The following is a 22,201-nucleotide window of genomic DNA, read 5'->3' on the forward strand; positions in this document are numbered from 1 at the left end:
TGTCTAACTAGCTGACTGACTGTCTGAGTGACTAGCAAATTCTTACACCGGCTGCCAAAAAGCGAGGCATTTCTGGAAATTCTGTCCCCTGCGTTCGCTTCAGGAACGGGTGCCCCAGCGCAGCCATACCGAATGATCCTGCTCTAATGATTCGAAACCGATCACTCGGAACACTCGAACAGAAACGAACACCCGGAAATTTCCTGTAGCAATTTCTGCGAATCGAATAGCAAAGACTGTTCGATTCCTATTTGGAAAATGGGGATATTTCACGTCCGTACTTTTCTTTTTCGGCTCGCATGTGCCAGCGATTTACTGTCAACGATCGAGCAAAAAATGAAAATGCTGAAAAAGAAGTACGACAGGAAACCGCAGCCTCGAAAGTGAAGCCGCGAGTTGTTAGTTATGGCATGAACACTCGGTTCTTCGGGAGTTTGTGCATATCCGTTATACACAGTCCGTTCAATACACGTACACGACGACACGAGATGTCGTCTGCTAGCGAGCGAGCAGGAGGCACGCGTCGCGTGTCCGTATCTGCCTTTTCGGAAGCCAGTCGCTTTCCGCCCCAGCGTCCGGCCTCGATACAACGCTTGACTCGACAACGTGTGTAATCGCGCTTTCCCGAACGGCGTACTCAAGCTTACGCGGTGGCGAGGGACCAGCAGCTGCCAGCTGCCGCTGGCGAAGGACAGCGCAGGCGAGGATTCACCGCTGACTCTCCCATATCCTGCCACCTTCGCATGCCCCGCAGAAAAACGCCCGTCAGCGGTGGTTGTGACTCAAGGTGTGCCCTCACCGTATCTCGCCGCGCGGGAACCAACGCCTACGCTACACGGCAGAAAATTCTTTTCATTTTTTTCATTATTATTTTTTTTTCGGTCTTGCGACACGGCTCATTCTGAGGGTGCGTCGTCATTCCTACCTCCTCGCAATGAAAACGCACTCGCCAAGTCTTGAGCTAACGTCCTCGCCGCAACAGACGAATTCTCTCTCTCCCTCCCTCATCTGTCTTTCTCTCCCACCTGTTTCGAGCAGCATACCACGGCGCGCTCGTTCGTGTTGCAGACGATAATTGCTAATTCTGTCCGCAGGCAAGCGATAGCGATACATTACGTGTGTTCATCTCTCGTCTTCCTCACTCGCCCGCATTCACTACTGACCTCTTTCCTGTATCTTTTTCCAAGTAGACGCGAGTCTTACTCACGCCGTTTACTCACACGTTCACCTCCTCTCGTAGTCGATTCACCCTCGTTCGGTGGCAGCTTTATTTAAAGTACCCGAACGCGCCTGTTCTTTCATCTGTCAGAGTCCTTCGGCGTGCTCAGCTGAGGAGTTCGCGTATACGACTGCTCTCGTACCGAAGAGTGAGTTCTTCTGCTACAGCGTGGTTTCTATCGTCCCGTTGCTGTGGGTGCCGAATTCGTGTGGTATCATGAAGACCTTCGCGTGTTCCCGTCTTCTCGGACTTGTGGTGCTGGCCGGCGTAGTTCTCACGACGACGGCGGAGATCTCTGCTTACACTGACTGTAAGTGTCCCGTTTCTTTTCTGTGGTCGAATGCCAGAAGACGTCTGCTTAGCGATTTTGTCCAAAAGGAGGAACTTATTGAGATATAGTTACTCCTCGGCTCTATCGCATATCGTCAAAATCGTGTCCGCGAAGTTTTGTATCGCGGTCATGTGGGAAGCGCTCATGCACAAAAAAGCCTTCGTGTGGTTTCAAGAGCACATATACAGTCTGCTCAAATTGTCATGGGCATCTGCTATGTTATGTGTCATCGTCTGCTCTTACGTGCTGTTGTCTGCATGTAAGAAAAATCATCGGCTTCAGCTGATAGTTAGAAAAGTTTACTCAATAACCCCACAATTTCTGCTGGTTGCCCAAAATCACATTGCCGTATGCGCACTGTATAGTCGGCACGGAAGAAAAATTTCTGATTCCTGTTTTTCGTGAAAAAATACTAATTCATAAAAACATAATTTCTGTCGTGTGCACAAGATCGCATAGCTATTTGCTGACATGTACTATTGTCTGCTCTTACTATTCATAGCCTGCATGGAATGAGCTAACTTACCGAAATAATGTACATATATATTTAATTTTATGAAAGTTGATAATATAAGTCACTGAATTTTTGGACAAAGTCATCACGATGAGCCTCGACCCATGTGGTCTACGTACTTTCAAGCACAGCGCGATCCGTTGTTTTGAATAACGGAAACTTTGAAATAGGGCGATCGAGCAATGGAAAATCAGTGAATCTCTCGAGCATGATATGCGCACTCACGTAAGCTTTGATCAATCTCTGCAAAGGAATGCGCGAATGAACAAAAGGATAATAATAATGGTGATGGAAGCGCAACAGCTACGATAAGTCTCAGTAAAATAATTTACAGGAGTATGACGCATGTTAATTCTCACAGCTGAGAGAACTCGTGAACGCGAGACTGAGGAAAGAGAGAACAAAGGAGTAGACGAACAAGAATAATAATTTGGCAGCACGATGCGGCGGCCCGTCCCAATCATTCTACGTTAAAGAAAATGTAATTACAAAAAGAGAACGAGGAAGGAAAGCGTTACAATCTGGCAACATCGATTATAATGACGAACAGAAAACAAAGTTTGAAACCTATACCTTCGGGACTTCGATAAGGCCTGAAGGCAACGGCATCGTTCAGCGCAGCAGGAAATGTTCACCGTGTCTCGCGGGAGATAGGACGTCGAAGGACGAATGTAAGCAACACACCGTGCACATGACCCCAACACAATGACAGATTGGCACGAACAGCGGTAGAACAAGGAATGGCGCTGGAGTTAAGGTCTCCACAAAGGGACTCGTCTTTAAGACCCTGACGAAGTCCCATATTCGAAATGTTTACTCCATTGGCATCGCTTAATCTACCAATGTCGATCGCTTTGCCTGCATTCGCCTGTGAACCTCTACTTTTACTGGCAGATTGCGAAATATTGCAATGTAACACGCTGTGTTCTACGGCCACGGCGTCGCGCTGTGAATGCGTACTGCTTCCTGCAACGCTTGTTTTTCGGTTTAACAATGAACACACTCGACAGGCCCCCGTGAACGGTTCGAGGAATCCTCGATAGCTCAAAGTTGGAAAGAGAGTGTGGGTTCCGAAGAGCTCTATAGGTAACAAAGGACGCAGCATGTATATAGCAGTAAGAGCGTACGAAAAGGGAATTTATTTCTCTCATTCTCTCTCTCTCTCTCTTTCTTTTTCGGCAAGCAGTGTGTCGGGCAAATGAGCCGTCGCTTGAACTATATATTAAGATGGCTATGTAATAATGCCAAGGAAGAACGCGTTGGGTTGCTGGCGTTACGTTGTAGCATGTGTGAGTGCGAGTCGGGTTTTCAGCAGACCACGGTTTAATCGGCTCAAAAAGACGAAATGACGAGGTTAGCAATTAAAAACATCCAAAAGTGCACGACTGGGCACTGACTGTGTAGGGCTGTAGAGTATTGAGTCCCTCTCTCTACCATAAAAATAACTATCATTCTTTTAAATGATGGTGGAGGGTGGGGGGGGGGGGTTACTCAATGTGCGCGCTTTGACTGTGTGACTGTTTATTATTATTATTTTAAATATACCTACACGTGCATCAAAAGCGATTTTAATATTTGGGGTTTTACGTGCCAAAACCACTTTCTGATTATGAGGCACGTCGTAGTGGAGGACTCCGGAAATTTTGACCACCTGGGGTTCTTTAACGTGCACCTAAATCTAAGCACACGGGTGTTTTCGCATTTCGCCCCCATCGAAATGCGGCCGCCGTGGCCGGGATTCGATCCCGCGACCTCGTGCTCAGCAGCCCAACACCATAGCCACTGAGCAACCACGGCGGGTCAATCAAAAGCGAGAAAGGTCATATGTCTGCGCATGACATTTGTTATGACATATATGTTCCAACAATTACAGCTAGCCGAAATACGTACAAGTAATAATAGTTCCTCTACGAAACGCGAAGGGAAATGAAGGGATCCGACTCACTGGCAAGGTTATCGAGCTAAAGTTCTCCCATGCCGACCGAAACCTGTAAGCCAGTTGCGGATTTGTAACAAGTGACGAGAGGAACTAATTCTCGTGCCCGAGTTATCCACGCCGTCAGGTAGCGCTAGCATCAGAACGTGAACAATATAGAGTTAGACACTTTATAATAAATAGAAAGAATGTAGACATAGGCAAAATTAAAGACTACAATAGCTGTAGCAAAGCCTGAGCAGCTCAAACGTGCGCGAGCTGACTGTTTGTCGCCGCTTCATTTCAAAGGGGACGCCATTAAAGGCCATCGTCATCGACGTAATCATAATCATGATCGCGCATTCGCTCATCGTAAAAAAATGACATCATCTCCCACCATCGCGTGTGTGTCACCGGGAGGTGTATTCTCCATCGAAGCTTGGAATGCGTTGCGTATTGAAGACCGCTAATCTAACCTTATCTAAGCTTCAAACAACCATCACCGTCATCGCGATCATATCTCATCGCAACTGCGGAACTATAAGTCATCAATTACTACCACCGCGTGGGTGCCACGCGAGGGGGGAGGGGTGGATGAATGGGAGGCTTTGGGTGGCGTTTCGTGTCCTGAAGAACGCTAACCTAACCTAAACAACCTAACCTTGTCTAACCTAAGCCTAACCTAAGCCTTGTCTAACCTAAGCCTAACGGTGTTTCGTGTCGTGCAGACTACATGGAGGACCACTGCTCGCCGTCCAACACGGCGGACCGGTACCGGGCCCGCACCGAGACGCAGTCCATCTCGTTCCGGCTCAAGTCTCCGCTCCAGGAACGGCTGGACGAGCGCGGATGCCGGGCCGGACTCAGCTTCACCACGGTGAACGAGACTTACGGATTCCTCGTCACCCCCGTCGCCATCGACATCCCGCGCGGACCCACGAACTCCTGCGTCAACTTCATCTGGGTGAGCGCAACGCGTGTACTGTTACGCCGTAATGAAGCATAATACCTCCCGTATTACCGCCCGTGTTGTTTATGTGTTCTCTCCCGCTGTCCCCATCTTTATTTGCGGTCAATATGATACGCAGTAAACACCAACTACCACAGGTGTTGTTTATGTGTTCTCTCCCGCTTTCCCCGTCTTTATTTGCGGTCAATATGATATGCAGTAAACACCAACTAGGCGAAACTGAAGTTCTTCTGAAGCACGGGATCGCGGTCACTCAATAAGTAAAAAAAATGGTTTCACGGTACAGGTTCCCAACGATCTTGTCCACTGCTTATGAACCACTTACAGAGTTAGATGGCCTGCAGTCAGACAGTAAGCGTTCAAGAAACTGACTGAGTGTGTCACGGTCAATCATAGTCTGTCAGCCTCCAAGTCAGTCAGTCAGTCAGTCAGTCAGTCAGTCAGTCAGTCAGTCAGTCAGTCAGTCAGTCAGTCAGTCAGTCAGTCACGTATGTTCAAAACGCCGAACGACATATCCGGTGACTTGGACAGGCCACGTGCTTTAACCGAGTAGCTTACACGTGCTATAACACTGTCGCCGTGTCGCTTCAAACGTGGCGCAGTTCGACGGCCTGGCCGAGGACGAGCTGAACGGCAAGCGCCTGTGCGGCGACAGCTTTCCCAAGACCAGCGCGGTTCGCACCAAGGGAGACCGCTTCACCATCTGGTGGTCCTCCGAACCGAGCAAGGACGCTGACCGCAAGGCTTCCTTCAACGTCGTCATCGCCTCCTACGTCAACCGATGTGAGTGTGATCCCAGAATGCCCTTTTTTTTTTCTTATTATTTCATGTCAAAGCGAGATAGATAGATAGATAGATAGATAGATAGATAGATAGATAGATAGATAGATAGATAGATAGATAGATAGATAGATAGATAGATAGATAGATAGATAGATAGATAGATAGATAGATAGATCTGAGATTGGTGCCTCTACGCTGCTACACCACACCCTGCTGTGTGAGAATGGAAAAGCGAGAGTTTTCAATTTTAGGCAGACGACAGCACGCTCGTCGCTCTCTCTGCAAGAGTAAACGCGCCGACACCAGACGACGCTATACGACAGCGTTTCACGTAGTTCGACGTATAGCTCCGTGCACACAGTCGGCGCTCGATGCGCGTTGTTGGCGCAACAAAGGATTTGCCCCGTCTCGTGTCGCCCACCTACACGATTCCCTGTGGCCGCATTTAATGCTGCACCGAGTCCAACCGTCGAAAGGGTAAAACGCGAGTCATTGCGTGACACTCTGCCAAAAAAAAAAAAGAACACGTATATATACAACAGCGCTCGTCATCGCTTAGGAGGGTGCGCGCGCGTCCAAACCGAGGACATGGAACATATACATAAGCCCCTGCTGGCAGAGCTGAGCCGGCACCTCGAAACGCACGCGTAGGCGACGCGAACGGTTCCCTTGGCGCTCGCCGCTCAAGGCCGCATGCTCTGGAAGCTACGAGGCATCACACACCCAGCGTGTGTAAACACGGCCGCAAAAAAAAATAATAGGCGATAAAACAAAGAACAAAACGCGCACGAACACTCGTGCGCGCGTGGTGTTCGACAGGGACGCAGGGGGCACGGCCTTGCAAAAACGAGAAGGCAAGCTGATTGCACGACAGCATGCGGAGATGGTGACTGTGCACATTTTTATTTTTCGAGCTTGAGAGAAACGGTCGAACCTGCACACAAAGGTGTGTGACGTCGCGGCCGAGGAATGTGCATAGCATGTGTGCGTCAGCGGCGAGGTAAAATGTAAACCCGCCGCGCGGTAGCTCGTTCGCTGGATGTCGCGGCTTCGTTCCTCGTCGGCCGCGGCCGCATTCCGATGGGGGATAAATGCAAACACGCCCGTATTACTTGAAGTTTAGGTACGCGTTAAAGAGTCCTGCGAGGTCATAATTAATCACGACTACTCCTCAGCAGCGTCTATCGAAGCCCAATGTTAGCTTGCGAAGTCAAACCCAATATCAATCATTCAGTCAGTCGGTCGGTCGGTCGGTCGGTCAATCAATCAATCAATCAATCAATCAATCAATCAATCAATCAATCAATCAATCAATCAATCAATCAATCAATCAATCAATCAATCAATCAGTCGGTCGGTCAGTCAGTCAATCAGCCTGTCAGTTAGTCTGCCGGACAGTAAGTCAGTCAATCAGTCAGTCAGTCAATCAGCCTGTCAGTCAGCCTGTCAGTCAGTTAGTCATTCAGTTAGCCATTCAGTCAATGTAATGTACCATCGCTGTTAATAACGCTGTGCAAGGTGTTTTTGAAAGCAATAATCACTGTAACTGTCATCTTTATTAATTCTGCACTTGAGGACGAAGGTCACTTCGAAATATCGACGTAAGCCTCACTCTAAGATTCGCCTTATCAGCGCAGCTACCACAAGCCGTAAACCGTCTTTCGATCCCCAGTACTTTCCAAAAAGAGTGCTCTGCGCTCAGAAATGTATTGAGAGCGCCATTCGGAAAGTACGCGAACGCAATGAACGCCATTGTGAAGTTCGTTTCTGTGTTTGCGACAGTTAAAAAGAAAGAAGAAAGAAAAAGCGCATGTTGCACGTTAATTCCGTGCGTGTTTTTATACGGACACGCATTGCGCTCGCAAGCAAGCTATAAGCGTCGGAACCTTATAACTTGGGCGTTCGACTGCACGGTTTGCTTTTGGAAACTCCGATCGTTACGCCGTTACGCGAGTGTATGTGGTTGCGAAGAAGCGCTGCTTCCGCAAAAACGCCGTTGCGTCACGGGCTCGCTTTGTGAGATGCCCGCGTTGCGAACCCGTCTGGATGCTAAACATGCAGGGGTCGGTGGATCAGTGGCAGTATCGTTCTGTCAGTGATCGCAAGGTCGCTGGTTCGACTCCGACCTGCAGCGGCCGCGCGCAAGTGGACGCGGGGTGCGGGAAACGCCTCTGCATATACTTGGCTTCGGCTAGGCGCCCGTTAAAGAACCCCCAAATGTGCCAAAAACGGCACCCCTAGCAATTTCAGACAGTAAAAGAAGAAGAGACGGACAGAAACGGTAAACGGCGCGAAGTAAAACACCCTATGTATAGCACCCCGACTAAACCAATACACCCGTTCTACACCCTATTTTAGACTAAGGGGTGTTAGAGTAAAGAAAATACCCTCGGAAAAAGGTGTTCTCCGGACAACAGGGGTGCTTCTGTGAATATAACGTGGATATTCGCCATTTCTGCACCTAAGTCAGCGTAACATTATTTTTTTTTTCTTACGTAGACTCTTTGTTACCTGGCGACACGCAAATCATAAATCACTCTTTCAATCAGCCAGCCACGATTGTTATGCAATTTGGCAACTGGTCATACGGTGTATACAGAGTTGCCCAACCCATAAGGCCTTAACTACGTGGCCCAGCCATAAATGACGATTAAGGCTCTAGCTAACGAATACTAACTACTACACTACTACTGCTTCAGTTAAGCAAGGAACCATAAACCCGCTAGAACAAGCCCAGCCGCACCGTGTATGCCAGTCATAGAATATTTAGCGTCTTCAGCCACCGCGTGTATAGCATATAGTAGCAGCAACCTGTACATTTCCTCTTCAAAAAATAAATAAGTAAAAGGGCTCCCGCGGCGTCGTCTGCTCCTGCAACCACGGCCTCTACCAGACGACACCCCAAAAGAACCTTCGTCGTACCTCGTACAAACCTTGGCGTCAGGCCAAAGGCACGTCTGCTTCCAAAGCAGCGTGTATAAGTCAAGGCGCAGCTGCCAATTCGTACATATATACACGCATGCGCGTACATGACGGCCGGTAAAATTACGCGCCGCTCGACTGGTTCCTGCAACACGGCACACGAGCGCTAGGCCTGCATGCCTGCCTCTCTGCATGCGCGTTCGTGTGTAGAACGTACGACACACGCGAATGTTTTCTTGCGCAACGGCTGCAGCTATTTACGAGCGGTATATACGCGTTCATCTCGGAGACGCCGCGTGTTGCAGCAGCAAAATGAATCATAAGATGACGAGATTGGCCGTGGGCGTTTTCTTCGCAACTGTACAGGTACAGTGGTTGTGTGTTTGTGCGTGTGTGGTGTTTGCACGGCTTCGCTTGAGCAGCTATGCGGGCGGACACGATGAGTTTGCGTGTGCCTTACAACACGTAGCTTTGCGTTCGTATTCCACCATATATGCAATCGCTTTACAGGTACCGACGATGACGCGAGTCTATATATATATATATATATATATATATATATATATATATATATATATATATATATATATATATATATATATATATATATATATATATATATATACATTTAACGCGAATGAGACGGGACGACCACGTTGCGGGAGCCAAGATGGGGTCAACCATATTGAGTCTACGGGTCAACGGAGAGAATACCCTAAGGTAGCGCGACTTACTGAGAAACATGACGAGTTTGCCTCGCATACATTAATTATGCGATTTAAGGAGCCTCTATACGTTGTCAAGCGACGAATATCATGTATGCCTTGGTGATATAGACAGTTCTTTCTGTATCACATTATCGTTTGTTTATTTATTTTTGCCTTTATTTATTTACTTTCTTATTTCGAGTTTAACAAAACAAGTCTCGATAGAGTGAGCACTCAATTTGCCTAACGAATCCCGCACAGTGACGCCACGGCTTATTTTGAGGCAAGCAATTAATCGAACCCATAACAGCTCGCGAAAAACGAAATTAGCATGGCTCCCGGCGCGCGTGCGTGTGTTACCTTGCCGCTCTAGCCCGACGCAGCGAATACGTACAGTAGCGACGTCGCAATGCACGACGTTGCGATATAGCCTGAATGGGCCACATAACTCGAATTACCGGTCAACCTTGAAGAAGTGTTATCCAGGCAATGCGAAAAAAAAGGAGGGCTCTAGCTGATCCGTTACTTCGCAGACGGTGCGCGTAAGGTACGCCCCAGCCGTAAATTAAAAATAAAAAGAAAGAAAGTTCGTTAGATACTCGAGCCCACGACCTTCTATACCCATCAGCAAAGCAGCAGTTTTAGCGGTGGCGCGTTCGAAATCCGGGAATGTATACACAGAGGCGCGGTGACGCAACTCGGTGAGGAAGCTGCAGGCCCGGCATGCGATCACGTGAGCAGCGGCGCGTGATGTCATTGCCCGCGATTGCATGGCGGTTTTGCGTAAGATCGTAAGTTAAGAAAACCCACTTAAGCGTAGAACGTCTGCTAGCTGTTTCTTGCTTCTGTTCCCCTTTCTTTTCCTTTTTTTTTTTTAGTATACAGAATGAGGCGGTGAAGTTTAATAACTGGTGAGTGTAGGTTAGCGTGTAGCCTGGCACGCTATTCGAGGTGTTGAGTGTGTATGTACAGACGCGGCCACTGCTAGCGGGAACACGAGAGCCCCTGGCAGCGCTCCACGCACCGGCGCCTCATGAAGTACGAAGGAACAGCGCCAACGAAGACGATCACAAGTGGGGAGAACGACACAGGACAAGCGCCACCTGTGTCGTCCTCCCCACTTGTGATCGTTCTCCCCACTTTCCGACGATGTCGGTCAACCGCGACTACATGTACGCCAATGTTGATGTACACGCCCTCTCTGAGTGGCTCGAAAATGAATGACGACATGGCGGAATTTGAGGGCTTCAGGTTGCACAAACAGGCGCGTGCCACATGCACGGGCAAGGGCTAAGGAGGTGGCGGACCGGACTTCCTTACAGCACTTGTCCGTGCCTGAGTAGCGCCTTTCACCCCAACATGAAGCTAAATCGATTCGGCTCTGATGTCAGTTTCTCTCCTCTTTTATATATTGTGAGTATTATATTACCCCCTCATTTTCTTCACCTGTATATATTCATCATCATGGCCAGCGTCACCTTCGTATATTGACTTCGAGAGTGTTTGGATGGTATGTAGCAGCCCCTTGAACAGCCTGCAAGTTGTGCTCGATGCTTATAACGTCACTCCCCCCCCCCCCCCCCCGCGCGTACAGCGTCCGAAGCCGAGTGTCCGGAGTCGTGGCGTCGCTGTGACAACGGCGCCTGCCTCGAACCCCTGGTCTGGTGCGACGGCATCGACAACTGCGGCGACGGCAGCGACGAGACGGAAGCCAACTGCGGTGAGTGTGAGTAACGTGGCGCGCACGCGCGCGTGTACCGTGTTTCCCCGCGGGCTTGCTACCGAGAAAGAAAGCGAAACAAACAAATAGAACTGTAGCAAAATTTAGTAGGCACGCGTCAAACGACGGGCGCGTTAACCAGCCGGGAGCGAACCCCTGCAGGATCGCATCGAATTTCAAAATGCAACCTTTAGGGGAATTTCGCAGTTCTTATTGTTAATATTATTGGTGAAATGAGATATGCTAACGCCACGGAGAAAAAAAAATAAGCAGACCAGAGATTTTCTTCCGAAAGTAAGAAAACCGCGGCCACCCCTTTGGAGTGGAGAGAGAGAGAGAGAGACAGAGAGATAGAGAAAGAGAGAAGGTGAAGAGAAAGGCACGGCGTATCACGCCACAGCGCAGACAGCTGTGGTACGAACCATAAAGACGAGAGTCTCGTATAACTGATCAGAATTTTTGTGCGGAAGGTTTGTGGGACTCGTATCGAGTTGAAGCTGTACCTTTGTCGAAGTGAGAAATCAACGAGAGTAGTTTCGAGAACGATCGCGGTGCCGGAACGTTGCCGAGCTTATTGTCCTCCTATCGAGACCACAGGAATCTTTTGACACTTCGATGAAACATCGTTACGAACTTACAGAAGGTGGCTCTCCTGAGCTTGGTCCCATGGATGAAGTTCTTACGCTTGAAAAAACAAAATAAAAGAAGAACTGGTGGAAGTGTTTAGATGTACCTTAAAGACCACGCGTTTTTAGTAAGGCCTTTCGAAATGCAGATCCATTTGAAGTCCGCATCTTGATACCCCATTTGAGACTCTCTCACAGCGACACACAATACTGAGACAGAATTTACTGTCATGTTCGATAAGTGAGAAATATTTGAGCGTCTATAAACGATTAGATTATGATAAAAACAGCGTTTATTGATCGCCAGCATTTATTACTACAGGTATCGTGGACGAATGAAACGCGCACGAAAAAATATAACGCGTAATTACGACCGCTACGAGCGATAAACTCTGGCGGTGATGGATCAACGCGTTCTAAATAGGTTACGTTAGGTTCGTGTTTCATGTGTGCAGGTTTTATACTTGTCCCGAACAAAAGATACACACTTCAAAACTGCTGTTCACGCAAATTCAACGTTGCTATTATAATTGGGATCTGCTTTAATTTATGAGCTTACATATGCTGATGTTCTCATTCAACATATATCCCCCTTGGAATACTATTAAGTAATCATCAATAAAAGAGATTTGTTACAAGAATTATGCGTGACATTGAATTACATCTCAACAGAAAGCTTACTGAGTGCAGCAACAAACTACGCCGAAACACAACAGAATTCCTATAACAATTTTTCTTAAAGGAGGACGGCTCAAAATTGCAAACAGCAAAAGGGAAAAAATTGAAACACACGCATCGGCAGAGTTTCTCGGGGAATCATTAATATCTAAGGGTTAGAACGGGAATTTGTACCGCTCATCTCGGTAGAACTTTGCGTTTGTTCATTAATGTAGTTGCTGTTTTTTTTAAATCACTGGTGCACCTGTTTCCGCATTTTCTCGATCTTTTTTTTTTTTTTCATGGCTCTTGTTTTCGTGTTCTCGAGTGTTGCGCTCATGCGTCACTCATGAGGGACTCATGAGCTTGGATCGGCTACTTCAGAAACATCTGTAGGTTGTGGACCACCGGGGAAGGTTTCTTGATTGAACTTTGCAACTGACGTCAGTGTAAATTTTTCCCATCTTTGCTTCTAACGTTTACGTCGCTTCGTCCGCACCCATCAAGATGCCGAAGAGAGACGCGGCGAGCGCCTTAAACACAGTGACTAAGGATAATTCACAGGCTAGCTGTCTTTAACTGTCGCTAACACACAAAAGCAACGGGCCAAGGTCTCACGGTGCTCCTTCCCTCGTCTTTACAGCTCCCAGCACAGTGTTGTCCATCCCGGGAATCGTCATCATCGCTGTCATCGTGGTCCTCGTCATCATCGCCATCGGAGTCGTCGTTTACGTCTGCAAACGGCGCCGGGCCTACCGGGCCGCGTAAACGACGACACGCTTTCGGAAGGGAGAGTTGGCTTCAAGGAACCCGCTTCGCAGTTGACGTCACATCCGTGTACCTGTCTACTTAGCGTACCAGTCTGTCGTCACTTCTGTCTGCCGCCGACGTCGTCGCGCTAACGGGCACGACAGAAGCAGACGGCGGCGAAGAGTTGCAGACGACAGAGCGGTTAGATCTTGACTGGATACAGAGGTATGGTCACTGTGGAGTGGGATGTTCGTTGAAGGCGAAACTATGTGTGTACATACAAGTCAGAACTGCAAATGTTCCACTCTGAATCTTTGTGAACATTTTTGCTTAGATTTTAAAGTGAACGCGAGAAAACGTCACGCTGGTCGTGGCGTCGTCTTCTCCTCGAGTTGTTAATTTCAAGAAATTAGGCAACGCACGCTTTGACCAGCGTGCCTCGCAAAAGAAAAAAAAAAGGAATAGTGAAAACCGGACTACTCGCTATTACCATCTGTTTAAAATATACGCAACGGCCGGATTTCAGGACAGGCCTTCGCCTTTGGTCTCAAGGCACGATCTCGTATTAAATAATCCAACTTCAGGATGTCGTCAACTGAAGCTCAACACCGTCCCTTCGCAAACAGCGCGGCTCAAGGCGAAAACCTCGACATTAAATTCGAGCTTAGCGCTAGCAAAGTCGGCGCCATGCTTTGATTAGGCTACAGATCCAACGTCTGTCACAACACCGACCTCCGTTTTGGGCCTGCAGCCTAAAACACGTCCTACGACAGATAGGCGGGGTAGGGAATTCCTGGCGTCCATTAGTAGGTGACCGCCACCCCCGCATGTGACTCACGTGAAACGTTTTCAAATCGACGTGGACTTGAAATGACTGGCCCCTGAGTCAGTGCGTGGTCATCCGGGTCTCCACGGCAGCTGTCACCGGAAGTCACGGATTGTTCCCCTCCCGACTCATGTTTCCCTCGACCCACGAGTCGTGGTATGATGACTAGGCATTCGCGCCCGTGTGTCAGCTGTCAGTGAGCACTCGACGTATTTCTGTCATTTCCGCGACATTGTGCATCATCGTTCGCAGTCATGCAGGCTGCTTCCGGAAAATTAAATGACTAATCAAGTCTGTAGACGTGTGGTAGTAGCCTGGTACTTCGTGCTAGCATGACTCACGCAACCAAGCCAATGTACAGTCACCTGGATTACGCAGTACAATGATCTGTAGTTCGATTTCGTTCTACCATCTAGGACATTTATAACAGGAACGTTTGATGAGCGATGTGGCGCAGATGTCGAACATATCTCAACGTATACGTTCCATACGAAACATTCCTTACTCAATCTTTAATTTCTTTCTTGTGACCAAGAGGTTCCTTCCTTTTTTTTTTTTTTGATAACCCTGTCACACGGCCCGCAAAATTGGCAGCTCGAAGAATTTCGGCTCACAAGTTCACCGGTGTCACACTCTCCGGTGCTGCAAGCCGCCTTTTACATTGTCGACGTTAAGGCCCTTCAGTTAAAAGTCCCTATCTCTAACTGCCCGTTTCTGCGGACCATGTGGCATGGTCGTGTTTTGTGCTGCCTTGTATTGTTCGTGTATTTCATTCCTTGCCTCTAGCATCACTCAACCGTACGATGCTGGAATGGCATACAAACTCAAGCGCGCGACCTTGTATGGACTTTGAAGTGTTCATGGGTTACGAAACGCGTGCTTTAGGGCGGGTAATATTTTGTACATATGTATACATTTTCGCACAGTTGTATTTTTACGCGTCTCTTTCTTTTTTCCCCGTACACATTTAGCAAGCATGTTGTAACCGGTGTAAACATACCATGCAATTGAAATTAAGTGCATCTTTAATGACACACAATCACCTTCCGCAAGGGGCATTTTTGTACACACCCAGCCCTGGTCACACCTGGATCGGGCTCGTTCGTGAACAGCCATAGAATAGCCGCAGTTTATTCTGCTAACCACGTCGTTCGCTTGAATGTAGGTGCGATCAGGACTCGGTGGATTGTACAGTCAACGTTTACGAAGTGTCACGAATGAATGTGTTTGTTTTACAGGTGATGTGGTATGTTATTGAATGTTGGAATATACTTTGAGTGGTTAAATGGATCTATAGCTCACGAAAAGTCCCTTGTCCCTCACCGTGCAAACCGATCCGTAATTCTCACGTTGCCATAATCAGACCGTCAGCGCAAAAGAACCACGCGTGAAACGTTGCGCCGGCTTTAGTGTTCTTTTGTTGTTGGTGTTGTTCTCGTTGTTGTTTTCTTTTCCGTAGGTACTACTCTCATCACTTCAAAACAACCTCGCACGTCTTCTTTTGTTCACGTGGCCTCTCTTTGTGTAACCTTGTCAAGGGTTTGAACTTTCTCCACTTACAACTTGTTTTAAAACGCACAACCCTACTTTTCTCGCTAATTCCTGTTCTTCACAGTTCGCACATTGCATGTTTTGTATCTGTTCCTCTGTTGTGTCCAGCGAGGTTTTGTCTTTTTTATGTATACACGTGCAACGTATGTCATATTTATTGATAACTACTGTCTTCGTGCGATGAAACCAGCTGCTTTGCCTGCCATTTCAACGCCTAATAAAACGTGGGCTATAAAGATCAAGGACCGTGTCTCTGTCGCTTCTTTTCGAAACACCGCGGAACGTGTGGTTCGCACGATGCTTTTTTTCTCTCGCTCTCTCTTTTATTATTTCGCTCTCTTAGTTGTCATGAGCACGCAGTTGCTGAAATAATTTGTTTGGCGATCGTCTCCAAAATTATCACGTCGCGATCAACTCTCTCTGTCACGGAGTAGCACACTGCTTTATGAGTATTTCAGTTCGCATCGATCTTGAAAAAGTCCAGCTGAAGTGCTGCAGATGCGTTCGACGCTGCTTAATAACACTAAACTTCGAAGGTCGGACAAAAGTGTTGGAATTACAGAGGCTATTCTAATTGTATTGGACATTCTTCAATATTCTCACGCCGGCTCTAAAAGAAGAAGAAAGATACGGCACAGTTTCCAGTATTCCGCCCACCAAATAAATTCCTGGCTCTACATCATACGTTGCCCGCTTGTAACTTATTTTCGTGAAACCGCTGGTTCTCTTTCTTTTCTTTTTTGAGACCGGTACCAACTTCGAGACAGCTGAGCCTTGTGGGCTGCAAGACTTCACCAAACAAACAAACAAATTCGACGATCAGAAACAAACAGAGCAGTCGACGATCAAGAAACAAACGCCCCGACTCAGAACAGAAAGACAATGTTTTATCGCTTCATAAATACATGAAGATGCCGTCAAAATGAAGTACAGTGCTTGTGCACCTGGAGGGGACCGTCAGCCAAGTGATCGCTTAACGTCACAAGAAAATCAGAGTGCACCTGAGATATGCATAAAACAATACCAGATCTACACGGTTTCATGTGTACAGTGACACGGAAAGTCACTGTAACGTATTCTTTTGTTATCAATACTTCATTCCTTTTTTTCTTCTTTCTTCTTGTGGCGGTGCCGCATAGCGCTGAGAAAGCGTTTTTTGGACGCACTTCGTTACTCCACGTTTGTGAGAGGCAGATTATCAGTCAAAATAACAAAAGTAAGAATGAGAAGAAGCCACATGCATTCACTCGGGCGCCCCAGTGAATTTGGGTGTAGAAAGTAGCTCTTTCGAAAGCGTATCACACTGATACTGAAGAGGAAAACGTCTTAGCGGTGACAGTGTTCACATCACGTCTTGGCAGTGAGTGTGTCACATCAATGTGCCACGGTGTGAAATAAGGGCATTCAAGTTGATTTGGACTGCATGCGTTGGGACAGGAGTGAATTCATAAAGGGACATCAGTAGCAACCACGGGGCGGAACCGTAATCATTGCCGTCAATAATGTTTCGAGAACAAACCGCAATCCGCAAAGTTGCACGACAACCATCCAAGCTGAGAAGCAGCATTGCATGCAGTTTTCGCGAAACGCTAATCGCCGTGTGTAAGCCTTGTTTCGCCGTGTGTATTCAATGGCGGTGGACGAATAAATTTTGTATTGCACCTAATATTCCATAAAGTGAGTCAAACACTGAATACTTCTTCAAACCTTAAAGATCTAATAACACACCACTTCAGGGCGAACACAGTGAAGCTCATTGATGAATAGCTCGACTACATTTATGTGAGAAATCCGCAGGCAAGCTAGGAATTAAACGCCACTGACAAGATAACTGCTCTACGCGTTACCTCCGAAGCCGGTGCTTCTTAATATTGACTCATTGTCTACTGAGGGATGGATTCACAACACACGTTTAAGGCTGTCTTGAACCATTTATTTTTTGCTTGTTTGTTTGTTTCACACCAGACACCCCTTTTTGCCATTTTACAGGTTGAGTACGACCATTCCCATCCTGTGATATTCGGCCACAGACGAATATCCGAAAAATTTCGTGCATGAAATTCTCCGATCGAATAGACTCGAATTTCAACAAGAACTGTTCGATTCACAATCCAAATTGCGAATATTCGCACGATCCAAGTCTTTTTTAACATACACAGTAACTACAAATGGTCCAAGTTTAAAACGTTCACGCAGAAAGTCCACTAGACTTGTCTAAGGTTGCGTATGCATTGTGCCACTTGTTCATTTCCACGCAGCCCAGCGTCATTGTCAATCTCATCAAACTTGATAGGTCATTATCAACCTTATCGGACTAGATCTGACCCTTATCGTTTATTATTAACCTTATTGGACTCGATCCCACCCTTATCAACCCTTATATGTGGTCTCCTTATCGCAATCGATCCGATCCTTATTAACCCTTACCTGTCTTTATCAGCCCAACTGAACATGATCTGACCCTTATAAACTATTATCGGCCTTTATCAACGTTATCGGACTCAATCCGACCTTTGTCAATCTTTATGGCCCTTACCAACCTTACAAGAATTGCTCCGATCATTGTAAGCGCTTATTGTTCGTTAGTACCTTATTCATCTGCGTCGAACCATTATCAACCGTGATGAGACCGATACAAGATCTCATCAAAACTTATCGTCCTTATAAACTCATTGACTGCTTATCTGTGACGCAAAGCGCGTGAGCACTCAGAGATCGGTGGCATATCGGTCGGTGAGGGAATGCCCCAATGGAAGGCTCATCCGGCGACCACCGAAACGCATAGGCTATGTGGCGTGCTCGGCATTAAATTTTCGCAGTCGGAAATTTCCTGATGTCTAAAATAAATGCTCCAGATCTGCTCTACACGTGGTTGCAGAGATGGCTTTTATTCCGCCATCAGCAAATCCTTGAACAAAGCCTTCGTACCAACTGATCTCCTTTGACATTTGTTTTGTACCGCCAGTACAACACATTCATACGGTTCACCTTCTGCAAGTATGGGTAAAAACACTCGGCTTCTAAGCGTTGGGTCGTAGGTTCAAAATTCACCACCGCCCTCGTTTTCCCTTTTGAATTTATTTTCTTTTGCACATTAATTTCTTCATAGCGATTTGTCTTACGTGGCGGACGGACGGGTTTCCTAGTTGGGTCGGCATAGAAGTGCTTACGCATTTACAGATGTGACCATAATTTGAAGAGAGCCCCGGTCGCAAGGACCTCTTTGTGGAGAACCGGAAGAGGTAAACCTAGTACCCGTGCCCAGTTCATAATCGAGGCATCATAGAAAGAAAACGACTGTAACGAAACTCAAGATTTCAAACATATATGACACCCGCTTCCACATATGACGTCCACTTCTGCTGGTGTAGTCCGAAAATTGACGATAGAAGAATATACCCACCACCACACCAAGAGATCGTCTTCTTCATGGTACAACACACCACGGACACTGTGCTGCTTGCCTTGGAGAAATGTTCGCTCTTGCCGACAGTACGTGAACCATAAAAGAAATCGGCGTCGCGGCAACACTTTTTTTCTCTAGGCTGCTGCTAGCACCACTGCGCGTAGAACGGAAAGATGGCGTGTGCCACGGCAAGCTCATTGCAGCCGGTCATCCGCTACCGAGAAGCTACCAAGCGATTGGCAACTTATCTAGCGATTGCAGGCAATGAATTAAGCTCTCATTTCCTTCTTTACAGAAAACTTTCAGGCTCCAGGCACCCTAGTAAAGGCAAGATATAAGACAGTCGCGATGATTTAGCGTCGTACTTCACCATTGGCCCATCCTTTGGCGCAGCCTGTAGCCAAGGACAGATTATATTCTATTACTCATGTGCCTTCTTTGGGTGCAAGGAACCTCGCGGGGGTACGCGATGCTGCCAGGTTACCACAGGGGTCCCAACTTTCGATCAGTGCAGTGTATAGGTCCATATCGCTGATGTGCGCGATGTGCAGAACATAATTAGGCTCTGGTAATTACGCGTTCCACCTATCGCCTTAAACGTCCATGCGTTGCACACACCAAACCTCAAGAACCAGGGACCCGCGTGCATATAACAGGCAAGAAAAGCTTAAACGACTAAAACACTCCGGTAGCACTCGTGCTGCACTCCTGCGTAGCGTGGGAGTTGAGAATGCGCCATTCCCCGCACAGATGGACACCGTAAGGACGGCGACGCCAGAACACACCGCGCCGGCGTCTATAGCTGAGGATGTGCTGTTCATAAATAAGCGAAGTCGCAGCAGTCACGAGTCACGTGTTTCCTACGTCACGAGCCCTTGTGCAGTACGGTGTTCGCCGTCGGAGTTGGGGTGAGAAGCTCCCGGACGCTGCTGGTGTACAAAGTGAGCGGCGTCTCACCGGCGACGTCCCGCGAAGACGTGCTTCGCGCTGGGCTTCCAGCACTTGCACGAACCGTTGACGAGGAACCAGTCGTAGTACATGCGCACGATGTAGCAGCCGACGTGGTCGTAGCCGTCGCACTTGTCCTTGGACGACGACGACGTCGACGAGGAGGACGACCGGGACCTCGCCGCAGCCCTGGGTCCCGCGGGCGAGACGTCGCTGCGCCTCTTGGACGGCTGCTGCTGCTGCTGCTGCTGCTGCTGCTGCGGCCTCTGTTCCTGAGATCGTTGTTTCTGGGCCGTCAGCGTCTGTTGCTGCTGCTGGTCGGCGCCCACGCGTCGATGCAGGTACTGCTGGAACGCGTGGAAGTCGCCCACCGGAGGTGGCTGCTGCAGCAGCAGGGGCGCCTGGTGGGGGTGCGGATAGAACGGCGACGGCGGCTGCGCGGGAGCTGGATGCGGCGCTCGCCGTCGCTGCGGAGAGCTCGTGGGGAACACGGCGTGCGGGTAGAATATCTCGGCGACCAGCAGGCTCACCCAGCGCGGGGACTCGTGGCAGAGGCCCCCGTCGACGAAGTCGCACCTGCTCGACCTGCGGGCACGAGGATGTGTGTGTATAGTTATACAGTCGTACGGTTGTTAGCATTTGTCAGCGCTCACCACTGATCTTCTGGGACGAGAAGCAAGGTAAAAAAAGAGGAGACAAAGAAAACGAACTCGGTGGCGGCGGTTATCACCCCGTTTCAAGTAATTATCGCACTTGGATACGCAGGAATATACAAACTGACAGAAATTAAAAAGAAAGAAGGAAGAAGCGTGCCGGAAACTGGGCCACCGGCAGTAGTGGGACCAATGCGTGCTATTCAGATAGGACGGAGGGAACAGAAGAACGGAAAAGCAGAATGGGAACAAAGGAGGGAAAGAGAGAAAAAGGGGGAAAAAGCATGTCATGTCAAAAATAAGAAAAGCTTCGAAAGGGGGTGTTGGTCATCAAATCCCTTAGTCCAACCAACAACTGACTGAACGATAATCTCCAACACACATCAGAACGTCTGGAGGCATGGGCCTACGAGATGCCCTGACTGGGGCCTCATTCCCTACGGGACTGATAAACTTTATTTTCTCCTTCTATTTTTCAGAATTAGGACCAGCATGATAAGTATAACTCACGTCATATAGTATGGCGGTTTGCTGTACATGTACGTAATTGATAGCAAAGTAGTCGATAAGTACGAGCCGGGCGACTAGGTAAAATGCTCATACGAAGAAACGAACCAAATTAAAGTATAGCCACTCACATGCACTTCGTCTGCTGCACGGTCTGGGTGAGGTACCCTTCGTGCGGTATCTGGACCACGTACTTCCAGACACCCTGGTAGTTGCGCGCGAACGTGGGCGTCACGTACTCCTCGAGCGAGGGACACGGGGTGGGCGGCAGACCCTCGACGTCGTTCTCAAGGCTAGACTGCTGCGCCGAGTCGGACGGCTTGGACTTCTTGCGGGTGCTGCTGTACACGTTGGCCAGCAGCTTGATGGGCGAGCTGTCGCTGGTCATCAAATCCAGCATGGTCACCAGGGGACTGGACGCCGAAGAGACCGTTCCAGTAGCGCCGGTCAGCGCTGAAAGTACCTGCGTCAGCGGCGACCTGCGAACGCGAACCGCGTTTACAAGTCGTACAACGGCCGTACAACGCATCGCGTGCAATCTAATCGAAGGCTTGTACCGCTAGGAAATACGGCCCCTTCGTCTGCGCACCGCGGCATACGTAAAAGCCCGTCGGAAACCGAGACGAGCGTTTAAAGCAGTTCTTGTCTGACCTGTTGACTATGGGCGGTGCGGGGGTAGTAGATGCGGCGTCCGGGCTGATGGCGTTGATGATGTCCGCCGCGTACGTGAGCATGTTGAGAAGGTTGCTCTGGGTGCTGCTTCCGCTTCCGCCAGAAGACGACGACGAACCGGAAGTGGTGGAACCAGACGACGACGAAGAAGAGCCAGACGCGCCCGCCTGCACCTTGTCCGTTATGGCGGGCGTCCGGGCGGTCAGCATCTGCAGTATCGTCTGCAACACGGCCGTCGACACCCTGGCCGTCGAGAGGGCCGAATAGATCGTACACAGCCTGCGAAAAAGATTTTAAAGTGACGTACGCATTCGAATATGAACCAGTACGTGCATGTTCGTGAACAGGAACTGACGAGCACGAAGTAGTACGAAAACAGGGAAGACGAAAAACGAGTGCTGTCGTATTCCGCGCTTTCGTACTAGCATTTCGTGCTCGTCTTTTCGTATTCATGAAAGCGCACCAACTCGCACGACAACTTATTATGCCAGTATACGTTTACTACGGCTATAGCCATAGGTCGA

General features: G+C 48.4%; 2 protein-coding genes across 3 annotated transcripts in view; one reads left to right on the plus strand and one right to left on the minus strand.

Annotated features, from left to right (window-relative positions):
* The first annotated feature begins 1,055 nt into the window (after window positions 1-1,055).
* Window positions 1,056-15,733, plus strand: LOC142575623 (transmembrane protease serine 7-like). 2 transcript variants are annotated; one of them, XM_075685134.1, is made up of 5 exons: window positions 1,056-1,529; window positions 4,708-4,943; window positions 5,552-5,732; window positions 10,956-11,087; window positions 13,008-15,733. In XM_075685134.1, exons 1-5 carry the CDS (start codon window positions 1,436-1,438, stop codon window positions 13,130-13,132), a joined length of 768 nt encoding a protein of 255 aa, XP_075541249.1. In that variant the 5' UTR covers window positions 1,056-1,435; the 3' UTR covers window positions 13,133-15,733. The 2 variants fall into 2 exon arrangements, with proteins under 2 accessions (XP_075541249.1, XP_075541250.1); XM_075685135.1 differs by having other exon boundaries at window positions 1,061-1,529; window positions 10,956-11,081.
* Window positions 15,734-16,357: 624 nt separating this feature from the next.
* spz6 (Spaetzle domain-containing protein 6) overlaps window positions 16,358-22,201 on the minus strand; it is a 28,002-nt gene continuing 22,158 nt past the window's right edge. Inside the window, exons 5-7 of the mRNA XM_075685136.1 lie at window positions 21,657-21,956; window positions 21,137-21,484; window positions 16,358-20,430 (exon numbers count right to left, since the gene is read on the minus strand). Coding sequence (XP_075541251.1) covers window positions 19,851-20,430; window positions 21,137-21,484; window positions 21,657-21,956 — 1,228 coding nt within the window. The 3' untranslated portion in view covers window positions 16,358-19,850. The remainder of the gene's footprint in view (window positions 20,431-21,136; window positions 21,485-21,656; window positions 21,957-22,201) is intronic.

Source organism: Dermacentor variabilis, chromosome 3 (assembly GCF_050947875.1).
Source record: "Dermacentor variabilis isolate Ectoservices chromosome 3, ASM5094787v1, whole genome shotgun sequence".
NCBI classification, from domain to species: domain Eukaryota; kingdom Metazoa; phylum Arthropoda; class Arachnida; order Ixodida; family Ixodidae; genus Dermacentor; species Dermacentor variabilis.

Coding starts and splice junctions, on each gene's coding strand:
- LOC142575623 (XM_075685134.1), top strand. CDS start 1,436: ATGAAGACCTTCGCGTGTTCCCGTCTTCTCGGACTTGTGGTGCTGGCC. Junction 4,944..5,551: donor CCTGCGTCAACTTCATCTGG/GTGAGCGCAACG, acceptor AACGTGGCGCAG/TTCGACGGCCTGGCCGAGGA. Junction 11,088..13,007: donor GGAAGCCAACTGCGGTGAGT/GTGAGTAACGTG, acceptor TCGTCTTTACAG/CTCCCAGCACAGTGTTGTCC.